This window comes from Entelurus aequoreus, linkage group LG14, assembly GCF_033978785.1.
Source record: "Entelurus aequoreus isolate RoL-2023_Sb linkage group LG14, RoL_Eaeq_v1.1, whole genome shotgun sequence".
NCBI lineage: Eukaryota > Metazoa > Chordata > Actinopteri > Syngnathiformes > Syngnathidae > Entelurus > Entelurus aequoreus.
In genome coordinates, this window is record NC_084744.1 from 13,604,200 (window position 1) to 13,624,215 (window position 20,016).

The following is a 20,016-nucleotide window of genomic DNA, read 5'->3' on the forward strand; positions in this document are numbered from 1 at the left end:
AGTTCAAATTTGAATGACAATAAAAAGGAAGTCTAAGTCTAAGTCTAATTCACTTCAATTCCTTCAGAGATTGCCTCATCTAGTTCAAAATCAAGTAGTTACAGGGTCATACATTGGTCATAATTAAAGTTCCCTGTGTCCAGGGATGTCGTTCTTGAGTTTATATACAATAAAAAAATTACAAAAGATTTTGTGATGATAAAAAATATAAATGTAATCATTGCATCGACTATATACGGCTCTTGTACTTGGTATCATTACAGTCGATATTAGTATACCCATTTGTTTAAATTCATGAGTGCTAGTTTGCTGTTAGCGGCGAGCTATTGTATCCTCCTACGGTGTGTAGTGAAGCATGTTTAGCTGTTCCTCGTCTTGCAGGGATGATACTTGGAAGAAACATAGTTTGTCGCCATGAAGCGAGGATTAATGATTTAGGAGTAGCTAAAACACTACAGAGAGACGTTAGCCGCTAGCCAGCGATATTAGGAATGTAATGAATTGGCTTGATCTTTATTGTCATTGCACTAGTACAACACAATTTACTTTTAAAGCGGCACTTCTGTGTTTATAGCGTCACCCTTAGCGTTAGTTTTAAAGCCAAAATGTGTTTATTCTCCCTCTTGTATCGTCACACTGTTTCTGCTCACAAGTGCTGTGTACGTGTGTTGACTAACATGCGCCTCGGCTCATGTTACCAGCAATGTCACCACGGTGCGCTATCATGTCCATGAAAAACAAAAGTACCGGTATTTTCCAAAGTTAGCATAGTACCTATTTTAATTCATTACTACCGCAGTACTTTATTAGTACTGGTATACGTACGGTACAACCCTAAGCCGATGACTTTGTATACCGGTATTAGTATAGTATCGCGATACTAATGAATCATACTCGGCACTATACCGCCTCTGAAAAGTACCGGTCCGCCAACCCCTGTAAGTATCTTACAAGTATCATCCCTAGCTAAACATGCTTCACTGCACACCGTAGCTCTCCGGCGTCAAAACAGTAGCATATCTAGTCGATACTACTTTGATTACGTCGATATTTTTTGGCATCACAACATCTTCTTTCGTTTTGTTTTTTTTATATTGTGTATATAAACTCAGGAAATATGTCCCTGGACACATGAGGACTTTGAATATGACCAATGTATGATCCTGTAACGACTTGGTATCGGATTGATACCCAAATTTGTGGTATCATCCAAAACTAATGTAAAGTATCAAACAACAGAAGAATAAGTGATTATTACATTTTAACAGAAGTGTAGATAGAACATGTTAAAAGAGAAAGTAAGCAGATATTAACAGTAAATGAACAAGTAGATTAATAATTAGGGATGTCCGATAATGGCCTTTTGCCGATAACCGATATTGTCCAACTCTTTAATTACCGATCCCGATATCAACCGATACCGATATCAACCGATACTGATATATACAGTCGTGGAATTAACACATTATTATGCCTAATTTAGGCAAACAGGTATGGTAAAGGTAAGGTCCTTTTTTTGAAAAATTAATAAAATAGAATAAGATAAATACATTTAAAACATTTTCTTGAATAAAAAAGAAAGTAAAACAATATAGAAACAGTTACATAGAAACTAGTAATGAATGAAAATGAGTAAAATTAACTGTTAAAGGTTAGTACTATTAGTGGACCAGCAGCACGCACAATCTTGTGTGCTTACGGACTGTATCCCTTGCAGACTGTATTGATATATATTGATATATAATGTAGGAACCAGAATATTAATAACAGAAAGAAACAACCCTTTTGTGTGAATGAGTGTAAATGGGGGAGGGAGGTTTTTTGGGTTGGTGCACTAATTGTAAGTGTATCTTGTGTTTTTTATGTTGATTTAATAAAAAGAATAAAAAAATAAATACGATACGATAATTAAAAAAACGATACCGATAATTTCCGATATTACATTTGAAAGCATTTATCGGCTGATGATATCGGCAGGCCGATGTTATCGGACATCTCTATTAATAATTCATTTTCTACCATCTTGACAAAATAATAGAATGATAAATGACACAATGTGTTACTGCATACGTCAGCAGCTAAATTAGGAGCCTTTGTTTGTTTACTTACTAATAAAAGACAAGTTGTCTTGTATGTTTACTATTTTATTTAAGGACAAAATTGCAATAATAAACATATGTTTAATGTACCCTATGATGTTTTGTTAAATTAAAGCCAATAATGCAATATTTGTGGTTCCCTTTATTTAGAAAAGTACCGAAATAATTTTGGTATCGGGACAACACTACTTTCTCGTGTATATCATTTTTTTCTGTTCAGTGTGACCATGAATCAGTTGAGTAGCCTGTAAATGACACCAGGGTGTACCCCGCCCTCCGCCCAAATGCAGCTGACATAGGCTCCAGCACCCCCCGCTACCCTGAAATGGACAAGCGGTAAAAAAATGGATGGATGGATGGATGTAATGGACACGTGCGAGGCGACTGGGATGAGAATCAGCACCTCCAAGTCCGAGTCCATGGTTCTCGCCAGGAAAAAGGGTGGGGTGCCATCACCGGGTTGGGGAGGAGACCCTGCCCCAAGTGGAGGAGTTCAAGTACCTCGGAGTCTTGTTCACGAGTGGGGAAGAGTGGATCGTGAGATCGACAGGCGGATCGGTGCGGCGTTTTCAGTAATTCGGACGCTGTATCGATCTGTTGTGGTGAAGAAGGAGCTCAGCCGGAAGGCAAAGCTCTCAATTTACCGGTCGATCTACGTTCCCATCCTCACCTATGGTCATGAGCTTGGTGTTACACACACACACTAAGTGTGATGAAATTTGACCCTTGCATTTGACCCATCCCCTTGTTCACCCTTTAGGAGGTGAGGGGAGCAGTGAGCAGCAGCGGTGGCCGCGCCCGGGAATCATTTTCGGTGATTTAACCCCCAATTCCAACCCTTGACAGTGTTTCCCACACATTCATTTATTTGTGGCGGCCCGCCACGAAATAATAACGTCCGCCACAAATAACTAATTAAAAAAATTAAAAAATACAAATATTTTTATTTTTATTTTTGTTTTTATTTTTTTGTCTTGTCCAGCTTCTCAGGCAAATCATATAGTTGATGTAGATGCCCATATAGGCTGTTCAGATTTACTTTACAAAAGAGAAGTGTAGGATACTTCGCTTGTTGCCTTATTTGTATTTGACCACTACCGTTTTCTGTTTATTTGTTACTTACTGTGGCAGGACACCTCTGCCTCTGTTTCACTTTATGTTGCTGGTAAATAATATGGTTGTAGTAGTAGGCTAAAGTTAAATTATTTAGTATGCACTAATTAAAGGGGCAGAGCTTTAAGAGACATTTTAGCTTTTATATTTTATAAGATATATTTTTTTGTAAGAACCACAATTAATAAATATATTTCAGTGAATAACTTATTGTTCAAATCTGTATATAAATATGTACATAAAGTGTTGTAATTATATTGTAAAATGGATGGATGGATGGATGGACGTTTAAAACAAAACTGTTATTATTAATTAGTAAGTATACATTTTTTGAGCCTTTTTAGAGAAAATCATATCATTGTAGTAAATTATGCAAATTACTCGATGATGTCATGGTGACCACGCCCATAGCCACGCCCCCACCGCCACAGGTATCTTGGCAGTTTATGGGAAACACTGCTTGATGCTGAGTGCCAAGCAGGGAGGTAATGGTCCCATTTTGATAGTCTTTGGTATGACTGAAAACCTATACCGATCTCAGGGCGGACACTCAAGGACAAGATCACGGATACAAGCGGCCAAAATGAGTTTCCTCCGCCGGGTGGCGGGGCTCTCCCTTAGGGTGAGAAGCTCTGCCATCCGGTAGAAGCTCAAAGTAAAGCCGCTGCTCCTCCACATGGAGAGGAGCCAGATGAGGTAGTTCGGGCATCAGGTCAGGATGCCACCGGAACGCCTAACTATGGAGGTGTTTAGGGCATGTCCGACCGGTAGGAGGCCACGGGGAAGACCCAGGACACGTTGGGAAGACTATGTCTCCCGGCTGGACTGGGAACGCCTCGGGATCTCCCCGGGAAGAGCTGGACGAAGTGGCTGGGGAGAGGGAAGTCTGGGCTTCCCTGCTTAGGCTGCTGCCCCCGCAACGCGACATTGGATAAGCGGTAGAAGATGGATGGACATCATTAGACCCGGCATTGACTCTTTTGTATAATAATTGTAATCAGTTGCACTGTAAAGGCATGCCAAGGCCAAACCCCCGCCAACCCACACTAGACACTCCCACTCTTCACACACCACACGTGTCCCCCCACTATCCTATACACACACAACTTCAAACTCACTCCAAAAACAAAAAACGCACATATCTTTTTTAACCACGCTGCAGGTTTGCATGTCGTGCCCCGACCTAATATTTCACACACGCCGGTGACACAAACACTCAACGAACACGCGGGAAGGGGGAACTTACTGCGTCCACTCCCGTGGCGAGGACGCCCACGCCCACGCACAGCAGCAGCAGCAACCTGCAAGGCGAACCACAGGTAGCGGTGACGATGAGCTGTGATTGGAGGAGACTTTTGCGGGTAAACGTCCTACCTGAGATGCGCCACTCTGGTGCGATACCCTCGCATAGTTCCACTTGTGCAAAACGAGTCCCACGCAGCGCAGTTTTTTTTTTAAAGCATGATTAAACCCCACCTGGGACGCACCAAAGACCCCTCAATGTCACTGAAACGCGCCGTTATTCTCAATAAAAACTGCAATTACGCCTGAATACAGTCGATTAATCGAAGAGGACGTAAAAAAGTCCAACTTTGTGGAATATACTCCGCCAAGAACCGAGTGGGTCCTCTCCTTGCACCGAAAAGTCCAAAAGTGTTTGTCGGTGCGCGTTAAGGGTGAGGGTGGTCGTTGCAGTGGGTGGGGGGTGTGCGTGAGGGGAGGGGTGGCGCAAACTAAGCCCCCCAAGTTAAACCCACCCTGGCGTTGATCACAACTTCATATCGCTTCAGGACAACGACATGCAGGCCGACGCTCTCCGCCGCTAAAAGCGAGGGAAGAGCCACCAGAGAGGCCGATATAGAGGTGCTTGTGTGCGGGGAGACGCTCTATCCGTAGCCGCCGAGATGCTGCTGCTGCTGCCGCTGCTGGCGGCTCTCTCATCCAGCGTGGAGCTGGCCACCGCTGAGGTTAGTCTTTGTTTCTAACACACCAAAAAACTGCTTTATTGTATTTCTATATGTTGTTTACATTGGTAGTGACATGGGTCATGCATCCGTGCCTTTCATGCTCTAATGGATGCAAGCCTGCTGCCACTTTACTGCGGCTTTGATGGAATGACATGATAGTTTGTGCAGAGTTCATGTCACTCTTCTATTGCTGCTGTCATCCTGCTGCCTCACCCTCCCTTCCCTTTTCTTCATGGGGTGTGGGGCAGGGCCTATGTGTGTGCATGCACGCAGGGGCGTAGCAGCACATTCTGGGCCCCTATACTCAGGAGTCAGGACTCCTGAAGGGACCCTTGTGTTCAATAATTGCAGTACATCCAACCGTCTTACAGTTGAACAGGATAGTGAAGTGAACTGTGAAGTGAATCATTTTTGTTGCTGCTTTATCGGCCGATAAATGCTTTAAAATGTAATATCGGAAATTATTGGTATCGTTTTTTTTATCTGTATCGTTTTTTTATTTTTTTGTTTTTTGTTTTTTTATTAAATCAACATAAAAAACACGAGATACACTTACAATTAGTACACCAACCCAAAAAACCTCCCTCCCTCATTCACACTCATTCACACAAAAGGGTTGTTTCTTTCTGTTATTAATATTTGTGGCTCCTACATTATATATCAATACAGTCTGCAAGGGATACAGTCCGTAAGCACACATGATTGTGCGTGCTGCTGGTCCACTAATAGTACTAACCTTTAACAGTTAATTTGACTAATTTTCATTAATTACTAGTTTCTATGTAACTGTTTTTATATTGTTTTACTTTCTTTTTTATTCAAGAAATTGTTTTGAATTTATTTATCTTATTTTATTTTATTTTATTTTATTTTTTTTAAAAAAGGACCTTATCTTCACCATACCTAGTTGTCCAAATTAGGCATAATAATGTGTTAATTCCACGACTGTAGATATTGGTATCGGTTGATATCGGTATCGGTTGATATCGGCATCGTTTATTTTTAAAAATGTTTTTTATTAAATCAACATAAAAAACACAAGATACACTTACAATTAGTACACCAACCCAAAAAACCTCCCTCCCCCATTCACACTCATTCACACAAAAGGGTTGTTTCTTTCTGTTATTAATATTCTGCTTCCTACATTATATATCAATATATATCAATACAGTCTGCAAGGGATACAGTCCGTAAGCAAACATAATTATGTGTGCTGCTGGTCCACTCATAGTACTAACCTTTAACAGTTGATTTGACTAATTTTCGTTAATTACTAGTTTCTATGTAACTGTTTTTATATTGTTTTACTTTCTTTTTTATTCAAGAAATTGTTTTGAATTTATTTATCTTATTTTATTTTATTTTATTTTATTTTTTAAAAAAAAGGACCTTATCTTCACCATACCTAGTTGTCCAAATTAGGCATAATAATGTGTTAATTCCACGACTGTAGATATTGGTCTCGGTTGATATCGGTATCGGTTGATATCAGTATCGTTTATTTTTTTATTTTAAATTTTTTTATTTATTAAATAAACATAAAAAACACAAGATACACTTACAATTAGTACACCAACTCAAAAAACCTCCCTCCCTCATTCACACTCATTCACACAAAAGGGTTGTTTCTTTCTGTTATTAATATTCTGCTTCCTACATTATATATCAATACAGTCTGCAAGGGATACAGTCCGTAAGCACACATGATTGTGCGTGCTGCTGGTCCACTAATAGTACTAACCTTTAACAGTTAATTTGACTCATTTTCATTAATTACTAGTTTCTATGTAACTGTTTTTATATTGTTTTACTCTATTTCTTATTCAAGAAATTGTTTTGAATTTATTTATATTAATATTATTATTATTATTTTTTTTTAAAAAGGACCTTATCTTCACCATACCTGGTTGTCCAAATTAGGCATAATAATGTGTCAAATCCACGACTGTATATATCGGTATCGGTTGATATCGGTATCTGTAATTAAGAGTTGGACAATACCGGAATATCGGATATCGGCAGAAAGCCATTATCGGACATCCCTAGTATATATGTTATATAATTTCATAGTTGGTTAGAATAAATAAATACAATGTATAAATATAAGTTCATATTTACATATAATGTGATTAAAAATGTATTTCCTATGGTAATTTCATGCAAGTATATGTTAACTCTATTTTTTGTTACAAAACCCATGTAAATTGGAGGGGAACATAATTTTTGTTCCGGATTGGTCACATTGTTGGGGGGACAATTAATATGTGACGGAATAAGGGAAGCAGCATGAGACAGCAAGAATTTGATGGAAGAGGTTAATAGTCTCGGCTTCAAAAGAAACTTTATTCCCTCGGAGTTTGTGAGGCCAATGAGGTATGACGCTTTCTGATAATGTATGTGAAATCAATGTGTTTTCTTTTATTTGATGTCAGACTAATTGTAAGTTCTGTTTTTGTTATTTATTAGTTCTGATGGCATTATTTTGGCATTGTTTTGGCATCGTTGTTAACGAGAAGAAGGCGTGGCTGAAAATAAATGTCTGTGGGAGAAAAACGAACAACTTGAGCCTTGATTAAGACATCGGAGGGAGTAACAATTTTTATATAGCGCTTTTCTCTGGTGACTCAAAGCGCTTTACATAATGAAACCCAATATCTAAGTTACACTTAAACCAGTGTGGGTGACACTGGGAGCAGGTGGGTAAAGTGTCCTGCCCAAGAACACGACGGCAGTGACTAGGATAGTGGAAGCGGGGATCGAACCTGGAACCCTCAAGTTGCTGGCACGGCCAGTCCACCAACCGAGCTATACCGCCCCAATAAACCTTGTCAAATGTTATGAAAGCATCTGTTTAGTCACAAAGACTATTATCAAGGATAAATACAAAAATAAACACTGGTCAAGGATACTGCAAAAGTAGGGACTCAAAAAAACAAAAATGATGAAGAAGTAATTGTGTTAAACAGTGCTAAAATAAAATCCAACTAATTAATAGCCTGCTCAGTGGACTTGTGGTTGGAGTGTCCGCCCTGAGATCGGTAGGTCGTGAGTTCAAACCCCGGCCCAGTCCTACCAAAGACTATACAAATGGGATCCATTACCTCCCATCAAGGGTTGGAATTGGGGGTTAAATCACCAAAATTATTCCCGAGCGCGGCAACCGCTGCTGCTCACTGCTCCCCTCCCAGGGGATGGGGCAAACGCAGAGAGTAATTTCACCACACCTAGTGTGTGTGTGACTATCAGTGGTTTAACCAGTGGTACTTTTACTTTTAATAACCCATACACTCACACTTGATATCAATAATTCAGTCAATCAATCAAGCTTTAGTTGTATAGCACTTTTCATGCATATAAATATTTAAAAATATGTTTCTATGCACTATAAAAAAACTTGTGAATTATGATTCTTTTTCTCATAATAATAAACTTTATTATCTTACAATTTGTCCTTTTTAAATAAAAAATAATTTCCTCTTAGTAGATAGATCTTATCTTTATTCTTGAACAATTGCAGTTTTTTTTGTTTTTTTTTACACATTTGTATGCCTTCTTTATTATAAAATAAAAATATATTTTTTGTTACTTGACAGTACGTCTTGATTGTAGTAAATAATGATTTTTTTTTTTTTACATTTGTTTCGACTACATCCTTGAACAACTGCAGGTGTTTTCTTGCAATATTTTAAATTTAGTCTTATAAAATACAACTATTTTTCTTCCAGTATTACCACTTAATTCTTGAATTGTTTTTATGTTCTTGTTATGTTATGCCTTTAGTTAAAAAAAAAAAAAAAGTGTCATACATTCAAAAAGTCTTTATTCTCCTAAATCAGTGGTCCCCAACCTTTTTGTAGCTGCGGACCGGTCAACGCTTGAAAATTTGTCCCACGGACCGTTTGGGGGGGGGGGGGTGTATTTAAAAAAAAAAAAAAAAAAAAAAATTTTTTTTTTTTTTTTACATAAATAAATACAATCATGTGTGCTTACGGACTGTATCCCTGCAGACTGTATTGATCTATATTGATATATAATGTATATATTGTGTTTTTTATGTTGATTTCATAAAAAAAAAAAAATTAATAAACATTTTTTTTTTTTTTTTTTTTTTTAATTTCTTGTGCGGCCCGGTACCAATCGGGCCCGGTGGTTGGGGACCACTGTCCTAAATCACAAACATTTTTTCCCCCGGATTATCCCATTTTTATTCTTTCACTTTTACATATCTAAACTATGTTAGATTTATTTCTCGTACAACCACTTTTTTCTCGTAAGATTACGACGTTACTCTCATGAATTCCGTTTATTCCTTGTATTACTAGAAAATTACCCTTCCCTTTTCCTCTTGGCCTATGTGTGTGTATGTATGCAGGGGCGTAGCAGCAAAATCTGGGCCCCGATACACAGGACTCCTGAAGGGCCCCATATCCCACATAACCCAACTTCGGCCCCAAACACTTACACTTGATATCAATTATTCAATCAATCAATCAATCAATCAATCAATCAATCAATCAATCAATCAATCAAGCTTTAGTTGTATAGCACTTTTCATGCATATAAAATGTAGGACAAAGTGCTTCATATTTAAAAATATGTTTATATGCGCTATTAAAAAAAGGAATCTTCATTCTTGTGAATTATGAATTTTTTTCTTGTAATAATAAACTTTATTATCTTTCAATTTTTCCTCTTTAAATTAAAATAATTTCCTCTTAGTAGATATGTTTTGATTCTCATGAATCAGATTTTTCTTATCTTTATTCTTGAACAATTGCATTTTTTTTTTTTTTTTAAACATTTGTATGCCTTCTTTATTATAAAATAAAAACATAGTTTTTGTTGCTTGACAGTACGTCTTGATTGCAGGTACCGGAAATTGGAACCGTATCGATCCAAGTGAGAAAGATACCTATCCCTATGTCAAACAGAACCTGTACTGTACTGTGCTGCTGGGTGGAAGCAGGCTCTGTTGTTTAGTGCAGTGTTTTTCAACCTTTTTGGAGCCAAGGCACATTTTTGTTTATTAAAAAAATGCTGAGGCACACCAATAGCAGAAAACATTAAAAATGTAAATTCGGTAGTTGATATTGACAGTAAAAAGTCGTTTTTGCAATTGTTGAATATGAATTCAAACCATAACCAACCATGCATCACTATAGCTCTTGTCTCAAAGTAAGTGTCACGACCTGTCACATCACGCCGTGACTTATTTGGAGTTTTTTGGTGTTTTACTGTGTGTAGTGTCTTAGTTCTTGTCTTGGGCTCCTATTTTGGTGGCTTTTCCTGTTTTGTTGGTATTTTCCTGTAGCAGTTGTGCGGACGCTATCCTTCTTTGTGTGGAAATTGTTGATTGTCATGTCATGTACGGATGTACTTTGTGGACGTCGTCTGCTCCACACGCTGTAAGTCTTTGCTGTCGTCCAGCATTCTGTTTTTGTTTACTTTGTAGCCAGTTCAGTTTTAGTTTCGTTTTCCATAGCCATCCCTAAGCTTCAATGCCTTTTTTAGGGGCACTCGCCTTTTGTTTATTTTTGGTTTAAGCATTAGATAGGATGTTTACAAAGCAATTAGCTACCGGCTGCCATGGAAGAGTATTACACGGTTACTCTGCCGAGCTCTAGACAGCACAGACACTCAACAACGCCACTTTATTTGCCGATTATAATTACTGGTTTGCATAAAATATTTTTAAACCAAATAGGTGAAATTACATAATCTCCCACGGCACACCAGACTATATCTCACAGTACACTAGTGTGCCGCGGCACAGTGGTTGAAAAACACTGGTTTAGTGTCTTGATCAAATTGCTGGAAATTCATCTTGACATTTCTTCAGCAATGACTTGCATTTCTCTTCATTTTGGTCTCCAACTCATAGTGGGTCTTGAATCTGGTCACCCGGTTTCTTTTAGGGACTATTATGAAGTGATACTGTTTTATAAAGACCACTTTTGCGGAACATAGTCTGGTTGCCTCGATGAAACCCAGACTTGTTGGTCCTTTGTTGTAATGGCCATGAGTCTGCTTAAAAGCTTTGGGGCCATCACACTTGTTTCCAGAACATTCTTCACCCACACAAACGTAGCGCACGTACAGGTGAGGGGGCGGAGATGTTGGTGGACATCTCCCGTCCATGTCAAGAAGATGAAAAACAGACTCCAGAAGAGGAAGTAACAGCTATTATGGGGGGGTTATTTTCTAGAAATTGTTGATGATTCAGGTTCTTCCCAGTGTGCCAATATGTGGGCTTGAAGAAAGTAGCGGAGGCAGCTTATCCACATTCCAAGAAACACAAGAGTGACATGCAACATCTGGACGGATGAAGAACACTGGGGGACGAGGAAGTTTGGCAGAACATCTCGTGGCTGATCCGATGACACCAATAAAAGTGGATTATTTGGACTATTGACTGTGTTGTGAGGAGTAGCGTGATGACGCATGAAGGGTCATGTCGTCACACGCATATTTCAAGTTAAACATTGACTCAAGCTTGCATACATTGTCACTGATTACACTTCCTTTGTGTGCAATTCCACAGGACAAAACTTTGAGAGTCTGGTTTGGTCGGTTTCACAATGGCTGCTATTGAACTAAGACCATGAATTCATTTTTAGTATAAAAACCACATCATTATGCAACCTGAACTTACATGCAATAACTTTAGGACCACAAGAATGCCCCTCCTTTAACCTTTTGCTTGGTTCTACCTACTTGATAGCACAACTTTTTCTTATCTTTGTTGTGTTTTTCTGTACCAAATTATTCTTAGCACAAATAGATTATGTCTTATGTTTTTTATTTTCTTTCTTGTTTCATATTGAGGGTATATACAAAGTATTCTTATTTCGCCATTTAAGTACTTTCGCATTTTTAACCGTGTCAATCATTTCCAAGTTCTAAACATTCAACTCAGTCAGTACATCTGGTTTATGTCTTAAACACAGTCCAAAATATCCTACTTTTTCTGTAATTCCACATTTCTATAACACAATTTCCCATTGACGTTGGGACTTGATGCATTATATATACACTACCGTTCAAAAGTTTGGGGTCACATTGAAATGTCCTTATTTTTGAAGAAAAGCACTGTACTTTTCAATGAAGATAACTTTAAACTAGTCTTAACTTTAAAGTAATACACTCTATACATTGCTAATGTGGTAAATGACTATTCTAGCTGTAAATGTCTGTTTTTTGGTGCAATATCTACATAGGTGTATAGAGGCCCATTTCCAGCAACTATCACTCCAGTGTTCTAATGGTACAATGTGTTTGCTCATTGGCTCAGAAGGCTAATTGATGATTAGAAAACCCTTGTGCAATCATGTTCATACATCTGAAAACAGTTTAGCTCGTTACAGAAGCTACAAAACTGACCTTCCTTTGAGCAGATTGAGTTTCTGGAGCATCACATTTGTGGGGTCAATTAAACGCTCAAAATGGCCAGAAAAAGAGAACTTTCATCTGAAACTCGACAGTCTATTCTTGTTCTTAGAAATGAAGGCTATTCCACAAAATTGTTTGGGTGACCCCAAACTTTTGAACGGTAGTGTATATATATTGTGGTTTATTTGAAATAGGGACAGGTACAGAAACATAGATGTCTGAAACAGTCATCCAATGTATGCATCATAGTGTTTGTAGCCAAATCTAATTTACAACACTTGTCCCCAACAACAACAACACAGATCTAACATCATTAAAATAGGAAAATAAAAAATAGAGTGAGTTGATAATAATGATAATAGTAATAACACAGACAAAGTGCAAACTAGATAAAAGCCAATAATAATAATAATAACACAGACAAAGTGCAAACTTTATAAGAACGAATTAGTAAAAATTAGTAAAAACTAAACATTGGAACACGATTGTTGCTCAACTAGCCACAATTTTGTTTGTTTTTTGAAAGTGACAAGTGCAGGTATACTTTTCAAAGTGTCAGGTAGAGAGTTCCATAGTTGTGGTGCCTTTATTGAAAAGGCAGTCTGGGCAAACAGTTGCCTTTTCATTATCATTTTTATCAACCAATTCAACCATTCAAACTAGATCGCTCATTCAAAACATGATGTCAATTTATTTTTCACATTGCTACATTTTTTTATTTATTTTTTTTTCAAATTCCATTGGAATTTGAGACTTTTTACTACAGTAGAACCTCAACTTCTGAGCTCAATTGGTTCCACGACAGAGCTGGTGACTCAAAACACTCTTATTTCAAATTAGCCCCGGCCCTTGAAATAATTGAAATTGAATCAATTCGCTCGGCTCTACAAAACAGCACAATTTTAACATGTAACATGACTTTAAAAAAAGTTACTTTTAGATAAGAAATACTGTTTAAAAAAAACTATAATAGCAGTACAAACTAAGCGGTCCCAATCCAATCCAAAGCAGCCAAAGGCGTGCGGAGGAAGCCGAGCCGCGGGTTGAGGAGCAAATCTCAGTAGGAGAAAGATGTGGAAGATGGACTGCGTTGGAAAAAAAAGTTATGTTGATCTATAGCTAAAAGCTAATACCGGCAAACCTGCTCAGTGGCCTTGTGGTTAGAGTGTGAGATTGGTAGGTGGAGAGTTCAAACCCTGGCCGAGTCATACCAAAGACTACAAAAATGGGACCCATTACTTCCCTGCTTGGCACTCAGTATCAAGGGTTGGAATTGGGGGTTCAATCACCAAAATGATTCCTGAGTGCGGCCAGTGCTGCTGCTCACTGCTCCCCTCACCTCCCAGGGGGTGGAACAAGGGGATGGGTCAAATGCAGAGAGTAATTTCACCACACCTAGTGTGTGTGTGACTATCAGTGGTACTTTAACTTTAATGTTAAGACCAGATGTTTGGGGCAGATGTTATGGCATTTACTGTAGCATTAGCTATGCCATCTTGCAGCGGGAAGGCTCGTAACTCAAATTATGCTTGCAACTTCAAGCATAACTCAAAGCAGAGAGACTGCACATATCTCAAAATACTCGTATTTGTAAGTTGGGGTACAGCCGTACTTCCATATTTCTCCACCAATTCAGACCATTCCAATGTCAGAATGTTTAGGTCCTTCGTGGACATGGTGCACAAATATCCATAAATTCCAGTGATAGGACATCTGGGCTATCAATTTCCTTAATTACAACATTTTCTGTAATTCCCAAATTTCCCTAACTCAAATTCCATTAGATTTTTTTACTACTTCAACATTCCAACCGATGCAAACCGTTCATTACGTCTGTTGTGCACAAAATTCCACACTTTTTCTGTAATTACAAATTTTTCATAACACGCAATTCCCATTCAAAAAAAAATAATCTGAATTTATGTTAGTCGGTTGTCCTCAAATTTTTCTCCAGATAAATTCAAACAAAACGGAAACTCTGATAATTGCTCCTGATAAAAAGATCCCCCTGATCAAGAACTCCCTTGGTGCTCTGGGTGCATCTGTTAAAAGCAGCCTCAGAAACCTTGGGGTTATGTTTGATCAGTCATTGTCTTTGGAGGGTCACTGTCGTCAACTGACCAAAAACTGTTTTTATCATCTCAAAAATATTTCTAAAGTGAGAAATCTGTTGTCAAAATTGGATCTGGAAATGATCATTCACACGTTCATTTCATCTCGTATTGACTATTGCAATTCTCTTTTCACTCTCTTCAACAAGCCAATGCTAAAGAGATTTTAGACCGTACAAAATGCGGCTGCCAGACTTTTGACCGGTGCACCCAGAACAGCCCTTCCATCCATCCATTTTCTACCGCTTGTCCCTTTCGGGGTCACGGGTGGTGCTGGAGCCTATCTCAGCTGCATTCGGGCGGAAGGCGAGGTACACCCTGGACAAGTCGCCACCTCATCGCAAAGAACAGCACATCCATCCATCCATCCATTTTCTACCGCTTATTCCCTTCGGGGTCGCGGGGGGCGCTGGAGCCTACCTCAGCTACAATCGGGCGGAAGGCGGGGTACACCCTGGACAAGTCGCCACCCCATCGCAGGGCCAACACAGATAGACAGACAACATTCACACTCACATTCACACACTAGGGCCAATTTAGTGTTGCCAATCAACCTATCCCCAGGTGCATGTCTTTGGAGGTGGGAGGAAGCCGGAGTACCCGGAGGGAACCCACGCAGTCATGCAAACTCCACACAGAAAGATCCCGAGGCCGGGATTGAACTCACGACTACTCAGGACCTTCGTATTGTGAGGCAGACACACTAACCCCTCTTCCACCGTGCTGCCCAGAACAGCCCATATTACCCCCATTTTATCCAGTCTTCATTGGTTTCCAGTTAAATTTCGCATTGAGTTGAACATTTTAGTCCTGACATTCCGTGCGTTGCATGGTGGGGCCCCTCAGTACATCACTGATTTGTTACGCCCCTACGCTCCAGGGCGCAGCCTCCGGTTTTCAGGCCAGGGTCTTCTAAAGATCCCAAAAACCCGTGGAGACCTGGCATTCCAGGCTATAGCTCCCAGACTCTGGAAGAATTTGCACCAGTCCCTTCGTGATCTTGACTGTGTTGAAACTTTTAAGAAACATTTGAAAACTTCTCTTTTTAGTAAAGCTTTTAGTTAATGCACCTTTTAACTATCCATTTTAATCCACTTTGTATCCTTTTTATCATGTTGCCCCTGTTGTTTTCATTGAATTGTTGTCTTACTTCACCTATGTTTTGTACAGCGCTTTGTGATTTTATCGACTTACTACTTACTTACTTACTTAGTTCCATTTTTCTCAACCAATTCAAATCATTCCGAATTCAGAAATGACATTCTGTGGTTCCAGGATAGTTTCTCTTCCCTGGTGGTCACTAATGTGTTCTTAATGAGTCCTTGTGGAGAAAGAGGAGGAGGAGGATTCCAGCTTAGCTGATTAGCAGATTCCCGCAGGAGTGTTTGTGTGTGGTATGTGTTGGAAGTTCACCCGGTAGCTGGTGGGAAATGTAAGCCTCAAGTCCTGGTTTGGCCCAAGGGAAGCCGTGACATTTGCGGAATGCCTCGGAAGAGATTCCTAAATCTGTCGGACATCTCAAGTGAGCCGGGCCAACGCTTGTCGTTTGGGTTAGCATCCCATCACACGGAGCTACTAACAACTCCCCCGCCCTACTGAGACAACAGCTGGCCTTCTCCCTGTGACAGGCCACCAGCCAAGCAGCGCAGCCTGGGAAGGCGCGACCCTCCTGACCTCCGGTTCTCAGCATTGTAAAAATGCCTACATTTGGAAGAGTTGCGATCGTGTCGCTGTGTCTGTATTTTGACAGGCGCTCATGAGCGACAGAGATTAGTCTTTTGTGACCCTCATGCTCAGGCGGTGTGGCGGCTGCGGCCCACTTTTTTTTTCTAGACCCTGTGTGTTGCAAATGATAACGTCCTTTTTGAATTGTCGCTGTCTGATAACAAGTGTTTCTGTTTCTTCGCCGTTTTTAAATGGATTTTCATTGAAGTATTTGATTAACATCACTATGTTGTTGGAGATTTTAAAAGTGGTTGTTTTAAAACATGTTCTCATTGGTTACAACTAGAGAGGTCCGATAATGGCTTTTTTGCCGATATTCCGATATTGTCCAACTCTTAATTACCGATTCCAATATCAACCGATACCGATATATACAGTCGTGGAATTAACACATTTTTATGCATAATTTTGTTGTGATGCCCCGCTGGATGCATTAAACAATGTAACAAGGTTTTCCAAAATAAATCAACTCAAGTTATGGAAACAAATGCCAACATGGCACTGCCATATTTATTATTGAAGTCACAAAGTGCATTATTTTTTTTAACATGCCTCAAAACAGCAGCTTGGAATTTGGAATTTAGTATAATTCACTTCAAATTCACTTTGACAATTTTCGGGAGGTTTTCCATGTGCCAGCTTTACAACAATACCAGTACTGTACTTTATTTAACACACCTCTGACAATCTGGATCATATTTCTTATTACAGTAGTTTGGTGATACAAAGGGACCAAATCCAACCCAGACCGCATGTCATAAACATATAGTGCGTATGTGTGAACAAGAGAGGAAGTAGAAAGAGTCACACGTTGTTTTGCAGACTCTAATTATTTTGTGATATATTTTATTTTATACGCTAGGCTAAGCCACAGCGCCTCAAATGTTATCTTTTTTTTGTAAACTGAATTTATTAGGAAAAACATGAAAAAAAAGAAGTAAAGAGCCATCAATCTGTCAATCATTTCCGTGTCCGGGCCAGGTAAGGTTCCCCGTGTTGAGTCAAATTAAGCCGCAGGCTCCACTCCTGGTGGTGCCCTTCCGTCAATTCCTTTAAGTTTCAGCTTTGCAACCATACTCCCCCCGGAACCCAAAGACTTTGGTTTCCCGGAGAGAGCATGAGGAGGTTGAGGTGTGTGGGGTTGAGGTGTATATTGTAGCGTCCCGGAAGAGTTAGTGCTGCAAGGGGTTCTGGGTATTTGTTCTGTTGTGTTTATGTTGTGTTACGGTGCGGATGTCCTCCCGAAATGTGTTTGTCATTCTTGTTTGGTGTCGGTTCACAGTGTGGCGCATATTTGTAACAGTGTTAAAGTTGTTTATATGGTCACCCTCAGTGTGACCTGTATGGCTGTTGACCAAGTATGCTTGCATTCACTTGTGTGTGTGAAAAGCCGTAGATATTATGTGATTGGGCCGGCACGCAAAGGCAGTGCCTTTAAGGTTTATTGGCGCTCTGTACTTCTCCCTACGTCCGTGTACCACTACGTACAGCGGCGTTTTAAAAAGTCATACATTTTACTTTTTGAAACCGATACCGATCATTTCCGAACCGATACCGATAATTTACGATATTACATTTTAAAGCATTTATCGGCCGATAATATCGGACATCTCTAGTTACAACACAGTTTGAACAATATAACACAAAGATTATCATTATGCTAAAAAAGTCAGAATCACCAGTAACTCACAAGCTTCTCATCCATCAACTTAACTCTCAACAAGGAATGTCACGATTATTGTAACCAAAATTAGCACGGTGCCCATCACTAGTGGGGTAATGAAGCAGAGTTCTACAATAACTACAGTATCAAATGGTAACACTAACCGTCAGGAATTTTATTGCGGTTTGGAACCAATTAACAGTGAGGGTTAATTGTATTACTTTTGCCGACCAGAAGTAGACTTGGCTGAGTGTGCGCATAAAACCAACAACAGTGCAGTTCAAGTATGTTCTTTATTAGATATTAAGAAATAATGTGTTATTAATATTTTACAAGTTATGTATATATGTGTATTAACTATAAAGAATCAGGTATGAACAATAAGCCAAACAACTACAATTTAGTTCAATCAGATATATTGAGTAGTCATGTTGAGTTTATATTCCAGGTAGTGTCCAAAGTTTTTATGAAAGGATAAGAGAAATGGTTAACAGGTCCAAGCGGGAAAGAAAAGTGAAGCCAATTCAAAACTACTATGCCGCTTCGGCATTATTTGAAAAAGTAAACAATACACAATAAATGGACAAAAACTGAAAAAAACTAATGTTATTTAGACATTATATCTTGGGGTAAACGGTTCCGGCCACAATATGAACTCAAATAGTTAGGTAGTTTTAGAAACACGGCTGTAAATTTGTCACAACGACGGCGTTCAAAGCGAGGCTAAATTAGCAAATATCTGTATGGGGTTTTGAATGGACACGGTCGCGATGCTACTAAACCGAACTAAAACCATTACAAAGGACATGTTGACTTGCCACTAGTGTTGTCCCGATACCAATGTTTTGGTACCGGTACCAAAATTATTTTGATACTTTTCGGTACTTTTCTAAATAAAGGGGACCACAAAAAATTGCATTATTGGCTTTATTTTAACAAAAAATCTTAGGGTACATTAAACATATGTTTATTATTGCAAGTTTGTCCTTAAATAAAATATTGAACATACAAGACAACTTGTCTTTTATTAGTAAGTAAGCAAACAAAGGCTCCTAATTTAGCTGCTGATGTATGCAGTAACATATTGTGTCATTTATCATTTTATTATTTTGTCAACATTATTAAGGACAAGTGGTAGAAAATGAATTATTAATCTACTTGTTCATTTACTGTTAATATCTGCTTACTTTCTCTCTTAACGTGTTCTATCTACACTTCTGTTAAAATGTAATAATCACTTATTCTTCTGTTGTTTGGATGCTTTACAGTAGTTTTGAATGATACCACAAATTTGGGTATCAATCCGATACCAAGTCGTTACGGGATCATACGTTGGTCGTATTCAAAGTACTCATGTGTCCAGGGACATATTTCCTGAGTTTATAAACATAATATAAATTTTTAAAAAAGCAAAAAATATTTTGTGACAATAAAAAATATCGATCTAGATACGCTATTGTACTTGGTATCATTACAGTGGATGTCAGGTGTAGATCCATCAATGGCGTTTGTTTTTACATTTTGACGCCGGTGAGCTACGGTGTGTAGTGAAGCATGTTTAGCTATTCCTCGTCCTGCAGGGATGATACTTGTAAGAAACTTACTTTATTTGTCGCCATGGAGGCGAGGATTAGTGATTTAGAAGTAGCTAAAACACTGCTGACTGGGGTTGGACTTTAGCCGCTGGCTAGCTAGCCATGTCTTAAAGCACCTCTTCCTGAGGGCGTTTCAGTGTTATAACTTCACCTTTATCGTTAGTTTTTAAGCCAAAATGTGTCCGTTCTCCCTTTTCTGTCTACACACTGTGTCTGCTTGTAAGTACTCTGTGATTGTGTGCTGCCGAACATGCTCGTCTGCTCGTAAAAGAAAGAAATGTCACGACGTGACGACGACGGGGGATGCGGGGGGTGGTGAACCGGTACTTTTTAGAGTCGGTATAGTACCGT

General features: G+C 39.0%; 2 protein-coding genes across 7 annotated transcripts in view; one reads left to right on the forward strand and one right to left on the reverse strand.

The window, feature by feature from the left end:
• The window catches only part of col4a2 (collagen, type IV, alpha 2), a 112,813-nt gene extending 107,973 nt beyond the window's left edge, over positions 1-4,840 (reverse strand). For all 4 annotated transcript variants that reach the window (XM_062068967.1, XM_062068968.1, XM_062068966.1 and 1 more), the window contains exons 1-2: positions 4,587-4,840; positions 4,459-4,513 (exon numbers count right to left, since the gene is read on the reverse strand). In XM_062068967.1, the coding sequence (XP_061924951.1) occupies positions 4,459-4,513; positions 4,587-4,621 (90 nt within the window). In that variant the 5' untranslated portion in view covers positions 4,622-4,840. The remainder of the gene's footprint in view (positions 1-4,458; positions 4,514-4,586) is intronic.
• Positions 1-20,016, forward strand: part of LOC133664396 (collagen alpha-1(IV) chain-like) — a 151,113-nt gene that overhangs the window by 78,722 nt on the left and 52,375 nt on the right. For 2 of the 3 annotated variants that reach the window (XM_062068976.1, XM_062068978.1), the window contains one exon: positions 5,003-5,179. In XM_062068976.1, the coding sequence (XP_061924960.1) occupies positions 5,117-5,179 (63 nt within the window). In that variant the 5' untranslated portion in view covers positions 5,003-5,116. Of the gene's footprint in view, positions 1-4,403; positions 4,532-5,002; positions 5,180-20,016 lie in introns of those variants that run through there. The other variant, XM_062068979.1, reaches the window with a different exon arrangement.